This window comes from Oryctolagus cuniculus, chromosome 10 (assembly GCF_051225735.1).
Source record: "Oryctolagus cuniculus isolate XC-2025 breed Fujian yellow rabbit chromosome 10, ASM5122573v1, whole genome shotgun sequence".
NCBI classification, from domain to species: Eukaryota; Metazoa; Chordata; class Mammalia; order Lagomorpha; family Leporidae; genus Oryctolagus; species Oryctolagus cuniculus.
In genome coordinates this window covers 98263872-98271398 of record NC_142876.1, presented here as the reverse complement: position 1 = coordinate 98271398, position 7527 = coordinate 98263872, and the positions used below count along the sequence as shown (strand labels likewise).

General features: G+C 62.6%; 2 protein-coding genes across 3 annotated transcripts in view; both read right to left on the bottom strand.

The window, feature by feature from the left end:
• Window positions 1-135: 135 nt before the first annotated feature.
• MUSTN1 (musculoskeletal, embryonic nuclear protein 1) lies at window positions 136-1682 on the bottom strand. The gene is made up of 3 exons (XM_002713385.6): window positions 1603-1682; window positions 447-579; window positions 136-362 (listed from the first exon to the last, which is right to left on the bottom strand). The coding sequence occupies exons 1-3, from the start codon at window positions 1609-1611 to the stop codon at window positions 256-258; spliced, it is 249 nt and encodes an 82-aa protein (XP_002713431.1). The 5' UTR covers window positions 1612-1682; the 3' UTR covers window positions 136-255.
• A 1878-nt stretch (window positions 1683-3560) lies between these two features.
• STIMATE (STIM activating enhancer) overlaps window positions 3561-7527 on the bottom strand; it is a 38456-nt gene continuing 34489 nt past the window's right edge. The window contains exons 8-9 of one of the 2 annotated variants that reach the window (XM_008260802.5): window positions 6283-6423; window positions 3561-4906 (exon numbers count right to left, since the gene is read on the bottom strand). In XM_008260802.5, coding sequence (XP_008259024.1) covers window positions 6307-6423 — 117 coding nt within the window. In that variant the 3' untranslated portion in view covers window positions 3561-4906; window positions 6283-6306. Of the gene's footprint in view, window positions 4907-5690; window positions 6424-7527 lie in introns of those variants that run through there. The other variant, XM_070050726.2, reaches the window with a different exon arrangement.

Genomic DNA, 7527 nt, shown 5'->3' with positions numbered 1-7527 from the left:
CAAGGCAGTGGCCATGACAGCACCTGGGCTGCCCTCTGGGGCCCTCTCCAAAGCCCTGAAGGACACCGACCACGCTGCCACGGCCCCACCCTGGCCACAGCCGACGCCCGACCAACACTCTCCCAGGGCCGCGGCTGCTCTGAAGTGCTTTTTATTGGGGTTTGCAGGGTGCTGGGGGGCAGGGTGGCCCAGGGGCCGGCATACAGAAGAGCTCTTGGGAAAGACTCCCGTGTCGAGGGCGGTGGCCGGCGCGTCTCAGCCGAACACGCTCTTGGCAGGGCCAGCCTTGGGCTTCTCGAAGACGGTCTCAGTGCCAGTGCGGGTGCGGCTGAAGACGGACGGGGCGGCCGAGCCGGCCTGCTCTGTGGGGAGGAGGCATGGTCAGCGGCCCCCGACCCCCACCACGGACGCCCGGCCGGGCCCCCCCCTCCAGCCCTGGCACTCACCACACTCTCGCATGACCTGGTAGGTCTTCGACTTGATCTCTTGGTTCTTGGCCAGGTTCCCTCGGGCCCCTTTCAGGTCCTCCTCCTTCACGGGGGGCCGCTTCTTCTTGATGGGGGCTTCCTGAGCGCCAGCCTTGGAGGATCCAGCACATCTTCATAAAACCCATAGTCCCCAGGCAGGGATCCCTTTCTTGCCTCCAAATTGAGGCCCCCACGCCTCTTCTTCCAGGAAGCCCTCCAGACTCTACCCCCTGCCCTCAGCCTTCTGGTTCTCTTGTTCTGACTTGTGCACCCTGAGGCTGGGGGCTCCTGGGGGCAGGGGTTGATACAGGTGAGCCCTGCTCCTCTGCCTGGCCAAGTTCAGGGCTGACACGAGGGGCAAAGGGGAAAGAGACCGAACCTTCTAGGCCGAGCAGCCTCAGGCAGCCTGTTGAGTCCTAAGACTTGCTCAGTGGTGGCAGGGGGTCCCTTAGGGATTTCCCCCTTCCCCCAAAGCACCCGTGACCACTAAGTTCCCCAGAGTTACCTTACGTGTATGGGGAAGGGAAAGGATAGAGGGACCAGATATTTACTAATTTACAGTCCCAAACTTATGTCACCCACCTGGGGGGCAGGCGGCAGGGACAACCCTGTGCCCTGGCAAGCTGGCCCCTCTGTCACTCAAGTGCTGGGGACATCCAGGCTCAGTGCTCATCCTCCCCCTCAGCCCCACGCACCCGTGACTCAGGCCATTCTTTCCTAAACCCGGGGGCAGGTGCGAGGATTCCCCCCTCAGCCTGCACCCGGCTCCTTGACATGCCAGGGACACAGCACGGGGCTCCACGCACATGCTCACAGCCAGCTCGCTGGCTGCAGAGGCCAGTTAGAAATGTACACAACCCTACAGACCAGGCGGTACACACACAGGGGCACACACAGAGACCCACAGGAACACAACTCACGTTTTGTGCACACCCCTAACATGGAGCCCTGCCCAGGCCAGGCTGAGCAGGGTTCTGTCCAGGTAAAGCGGGGCCTGCAGCGCCCTCCCCAAGCCCTGGCCTCCCAGGGGCTGCAGAGGCTCCTGTTTCCATCACAGCTGCCAGAGGTGACCCTGGGACACTGGCCGGGTCTCCACGCCCCACCCCCACCCTTGGTACCTACATGGCCCGCCTACCTGGGACATGGTGGGTGCTGGGTGAGCGCGGCTCTGGGAAGGCACCTCTCTGACGGGCAGGAGCCGGGGACGTGATCTGCGCGGAGCCCGGCCCCCTGCAGCTTATATAGCCTGCGTGCCTGTCCCAGCAGTCACTGCCCTCCTCCGGCAGGCTCCCCGATGATTCAGGTCCACACGGCCACTGGCTTCAGCATTTATTCTTAGAGATGATGGGGGCTAGCTGGGCGCTGCTGCTCACTGGGGGCGGCGGCACTGCGGAGCGCGGACAGCTGGGGCGGGCCTGCCCCCGGGAACAGCTGGGAGCAGGCGCCGGGGGACTTGGTGTGTGTGTTTATGAACGTGGAGTCCTGGAATGTGCGACGGTCTGGGCTGTCCATCTCCGAGGGCCCGGCCCAGCGAGCGCCGGCCCCCAGGCAGGGAAGGCCCCGCACCGAGCTTAGCGCTCCGCGCTTGTTGCCCTTTCTCTTCCAGCGCTGGACTCCAGCGGGGAGAGGCCTCATCCCGCACGGCAGCAGTGGTGCCCTGGCAGGCCCGCGGGCAGGGAGGCTGAGGCCGGGCCCCTGCAGCGCTGCCCCACCGTGCTCTGCTCAGCTGTCTGCCTCTGCCCCACTCCGCTGCACGTTTCGCAGAGGCACAAAGGCAGGGCTGAGGCCTGGGGAGGATCCCACTCTCGGAGGCAGGGCGCTGGCCAGAGAACAGAGCTCCGGCCGGAGATGGGCCCGCAGGATGGTCAGAGGCTGGGCGAGTGCCGGGCTTGGCGTGGAGCTGCCCATGGACGGGCCCAGGGCTCCCCTGAAGGGCCACTTAGCTCTCTTCTGCCAGAGGCTCCACTCTTGCAAGAGGGGGGTCCCTGGGGGGACATGGCAGGACCCAAGGCCTGGGCAGGGCGTGGCAGCAGAGGTGGGCTGCTCAGGGCCCTCCCCCGACTACAGCAGACGCTCCAAACTCCTTTTCCGTATGTGACAGACAGCATTTTTATCCTTGAAGGCAGACAGAAGGCCACCAGGCACCGACACGTGGTCATCCCGATGGCCACTTGCCGCTGTCTGACTCACACCCCACCCCAAACCCCACTCCGGTCCTGGTCCTTGGCAGGCCAATGCAATGACAGCCAGGCTCGGGCTGAGACAAATGCTGACCGCAGGAGCATCCGGGACTCAGGACAGGGGCCAAGAGGCAGCTGAGGCCAGGCCAGGCCTCCCAAGGGCCCTTCTGCCAGCTCCAGGGTGCTATTCCGGATGGTAACCGGTGCTGCTGGCTCGGCCTGGGGAGGCTCCTGCCTCCCAGCCCCACAGCCTCAAGGACAAGGCCGTGCAAGTTCACTCCTTACACACCATTTCCCGTGCAAGTTCACTCCTCACATACCATTTCCCCGACACATCTCCCTCCTCAGGAGCCAACCGGCTTGGACTCTCAACAGCAAAGAAGTGGAAAGGCAACAGTGTGCTTGGTGTTAGCCCTTGGTAGATTTTTAAAAATCATCTGAAAGGTAGAGTGATAGAGATGGAGGAAAGAATGGAAAGAGGGAGGGAAGGGAGGAGCGAGAGCGAGAGCCTTCTGCTTCATTCCCCAAACGCCGGCAACGGTCACCTAGAGGTCAGGCCAAAGCCAGGAGCAGGAGCCAGGAGCCCCATCCAGGTCTCTCGTGTGGGGGGCAGGACCTGAAGCACCTAGGCCACTGTCTGCTGCTTTCCCAGGTGAATAAGCGGGCAGCAAGGACCTGGACGGGCACTCACGTGTGATGCCGGTGTCACAGGTGACTGACGCGCTGCGCCACCAAACGCCAGGCACCCTTGGTAGATCCTGGCTCCCGCTGCTGCCGTGAGGCTGGGCAAGGTTCATTCTCTCTTTTCCTGGGGAGAACCTCACAGCTCATAGGGAACATTTTTTTTTTTTTTAAATCTCACTTAGCTGTTTCGAATCCAGAGAACATACAACTGACAGCCACAAACGTGATAGTTTTTTTAAAAACTGTAATAAGACGTCAAACTTTATTGTAAACCATTTTACAATGTAAGTACATCAGCTTCCCTTTTGTCTCAAGGACGTGCTCTGCGAATCTCACACCCACCCCTGCCGGGAGGACGGCCCGCAGGGCCACGGCTCCACTCACACAGGTCTGACTTCTAACACACTTCGTGAGAAGAAAAATCAGATTTCCAACCAACCGACCAACCCAGGAGCTCCCGGTGCTCACGGCAGGCCAGGGAAGTCCCTCGCTGACAGCCAAGCCCTTCATGGGGAAAACAGCTCAGTGCACTTGGCTGCAAGTGTGGGAAACTTCTAGAAGCCAGCCCTGTGCTTCAGAGGTGACGGGCAGGAAGCTCCCAGAGCGGCGTGGCCTGGCCCAGTTGCAAAAAGGCCAGTGGACTGCAGCGTGCGGGGCTGCTGCCCATGGGCCCTCACGGCCGAAGGGGAGCTACCGCTCACACCCGAGCCTTCCCATACTTCCCTGAACAAAGAGGCGTGGCAGTGACATAACCCGTGACTGCGCTGCCAGGGAGGGCGCAGGTTCAAGCAGGTCCCAGGGCTACCCGAGTGGCCACAGCCCTCACCTTGTACACCTTCAGGAAGCTGTGCGCCACTGCCCAAGTGCCACTGCCAGCAGACAACCGTCTCTTCCACTCACATGTGACAGCTCGGCCTCAACAGCGTATTTCCACGGTGACAACAAAGTCGTTCGTGACTCTAACTTGCAAGTTCCCATCGTGGGGGGTTCGCCTAGCGTCCAGATTTCAACAAATCAGACCGACAAAGCACAACGTCCAGGTGGCGTCCCAGCGTCTCTGAAGCACGGTGCTGCCGGCCACCCTGTAAGGCACCTTGGGCAGGCGGGGAGGAACTCATCCGGGGTTAGAGAGGAAGCGCTGACCACAGACTGCACCTGCTCTTGGGGTCGCACTCACAGACAGCTGTGGGCGGTACAACTGGGCTGGGGGCAGGGCACAGACTGTGTGTGTGTGCGTGTGTGCACATGTGCGTGCGCACACCCGCAGAGGAGCAGGGTAAGGCCTCGCCACCCAGACGCTCTGTCAGACCCCCACATGCTGCTTAGCCACACACAGCCACGGCGCAGGCCAAAGCCCTCAGTGAAAATCAGAAGGGGAAACCCACCACTCACTCGCTACCTCTCCCTGCCACCACTGCCTGGAGAGCCCACCTGAGACTGACGGAGCGCAGCTTCCGCCACCTGCTCTCCGCCCTCGTCCCAGCTGGGAACACCAGGAGTGCGAGACGCCAGCGAAAAGCCAAGTCCTGACCATGAGCTCCAGGAAGGTGCAGGACACAGGTTGCTCCAATCAGCCTGAAACAGGAGGGGGAGCGAGGACTGCGCCAGTGATGCCGCGGCGGGCTGACCCTCTCGCAGGGAGCAGCAGCCAGGTCTCCCCGGGTGTAACTTAGTAGACAGTCTGGCCCCACGCCCAGCCCCACTAGAGACCGCGTGGGAAAAGACCCAGGCCTCCCCTCCTCTCTGGCCACGAGGCCTGCACGAGCAGTCACCTCCTCCCACACGGCAACCCTTCCTGCTCCTCTCAGGGGCGCCTGAGGCTCCACCTTGCCCCTGCCACAGCAGGGAGAGCCACGGGCTCAGCTCTTTCTGCTGCACTCACTCAGCAGGTGGCGGATGTGGCCAATGGTCGTGCTGAGGAGGGGACACAGCGGAGGGGCACCTCATGCTGCCTGTGGGCCAGCCACTCTCCCCTCAACCCAGCCCGGCTGCAGCCACCTCCCGGCTCAGGACTGTGTCAAACAGGGCCCCCACCCCAGGCAGACAGACATCTGAGAGCAGGCGGCACGACAGAGGCTCCTGGAGCCAGGCCAGAGCTGGCTCTGCAGACCGCACAGGGCGGGCTGGGAGCAGGCAGCAGGGGCCCAGGCGTCATGCGTCCTCTGGACACGAAGAGCCGCTGGGCTCCTTTCTTGGTCAAGTTCAACCAGGACCTCTACCCCTGCCAGCAGAAGCGCCAAGGAACTCGGGGGCCCTGCCAGAACCCATCCTGTCCACAGCCATGGGGCCTGCGCCACCCCCACCCCCAGCTTGTCCTCACACCGCTCACACCCCATGGAAAGCAAACAAGCCCATTTTGGGGGGGATTAAAAAGAGTATTTAAATACAACAGTATGAAAATATAACTTAAAAATATAAAAGTCAAACAGCACACGGAAGACTTAGAAATCTGTGTTTTGCCTGTTAGTCCCATAGGTACTTTGTACGAAATAGACGCGTCCTCGGAAAAACAGTGCCACTGTCACAGCTCATCAAACCGGCTTCAGAGTCGAGTGCCAAAGCCGCCCGGCGCAGGGAGACTTCCCGGCTCCGGCTTGGTCTGGTGGGCTCTGCGCCCTGAGTGCGCTGTGCTCACAGTGCCGTGGCCGGGTGCCAGGGCTCTCTGCCGCCGGCCACTGGTCGCGCAGGGCAGCGGCTCCGGGTCCCTCGCCATGCTGCTCGGGACTACAACACACAAACAGAACTCCCCGCTTGCATATTTGGTCAGTGTTTGTAGTGCAACTGAGTGGGGGACCTCCAGCTGCCCAGGGCCCTCGAGGCGCTGGTCCCTCTTCCCTTGTGGTAAGTCACAGTAGCCTGGGGCAGGCGGAGAGCAGGCAGAGACAGCAAGAGGGGCAGAGGTAGAAGGAGGGTGGAGAGCAGGGGGAGGGGAGACGCCGCGGAGCCCCGACCTGTCGCCCCAGCCCGGGCATGTGTCATACGGGCAGCCCGAAGCGGTGCTTCTTCTTCTTCCCGGGCTTGAGGGGTGTCAGTCTGCAAAGGTCCTCCTCCACGTCCGACTCCTCCATCTCGTCGTCAGCCGAGATCAGGACCTGGGGCAGAGGACAGGCAGGGCCTCAGGCAGCACCCGCCCTCCCAGACCCTGCCTCCCGGGGAGGGGGGCCTCAGGTCCGGCATTTATTTGGCAGAGGGTGATGGGAGGCCTCCTTCCCACAAGCAGGCCCCAGCACAGACCACACAAGCCGCAAGGACCTGCGGGGGCCCCTCCAGCCAGCTCTCCCCCCACCCTTCGCTGTCCGACCTCCAGCTCTCCCCCCACCCTAGGCAGAGCACACACAGTGGGCACCTGCAGTCAGACTGCATCCTGGCCAACAAACAAACAAAGCCCCTCAGACCGATGCAGGGAGTCCCTGGTCCTCGAAGTCACGTAAACACAGCAGAGGCACCCGTCCGTGGGGCGCGCGCAGGCAGGGGACTCGGAGCGTCTGCTCTGAGCCAACGTGGTGACTTCCGAGGACAAGGAGGAGCCTGAGCTCTCCCACGTGCCCGGGAAGGCCCTGCCACACAGCAGGGGCGTCCAGGGCAGACACGCTCATTCCCTGCCCACCTGCCCCGGCACCTGCCAGGCTCCTCTACCCTCTGAGCAGCAGGGGGCGGCTGCAACTGCCTTTCAGGACTGAGGGGCCCCAGCCCCTGTGCAGAGGAACAGGAATTTCTCCTCCAGGGAGGGGTAAACAGCCCCATCTCGTCCCTGCACCGCAGCCTTCCATGGCTGCCTTGGGTTGCGGTCCTGGACAACACAGGCCTGCTGGCTGGCTGTGGCCGTGCAAGCACATCCCAGTCCCAGTCCCTCCGCCGCGATCACAGAGCACCTGGCCCGCCGGGCTCAGCCTTCGCCTGGACCTCACTCCTGGTTCCTCCATCCCCCACTTTGCAACACATGCTGCTCTGGATGCAATCAGTGTCACATTATGACCTATCACTCACTGCCTGTGCATGTGACAGACCCACGCCAGCGTCTCGGGACACACAGAGGCACCCTCTGTGCTTCTCATCTATTCGTCTTCCCAAGCTCCCCACTGTGACCATCCCGGCGTCCCCGCAGGGCTGTGCACCTGCGCTGCACTCAGGAAGCGTGACAAGCGTCACGGCGGTGCCACCTGAGCTTCCACCTGTGCTCGTCCACGAGGCTGCAG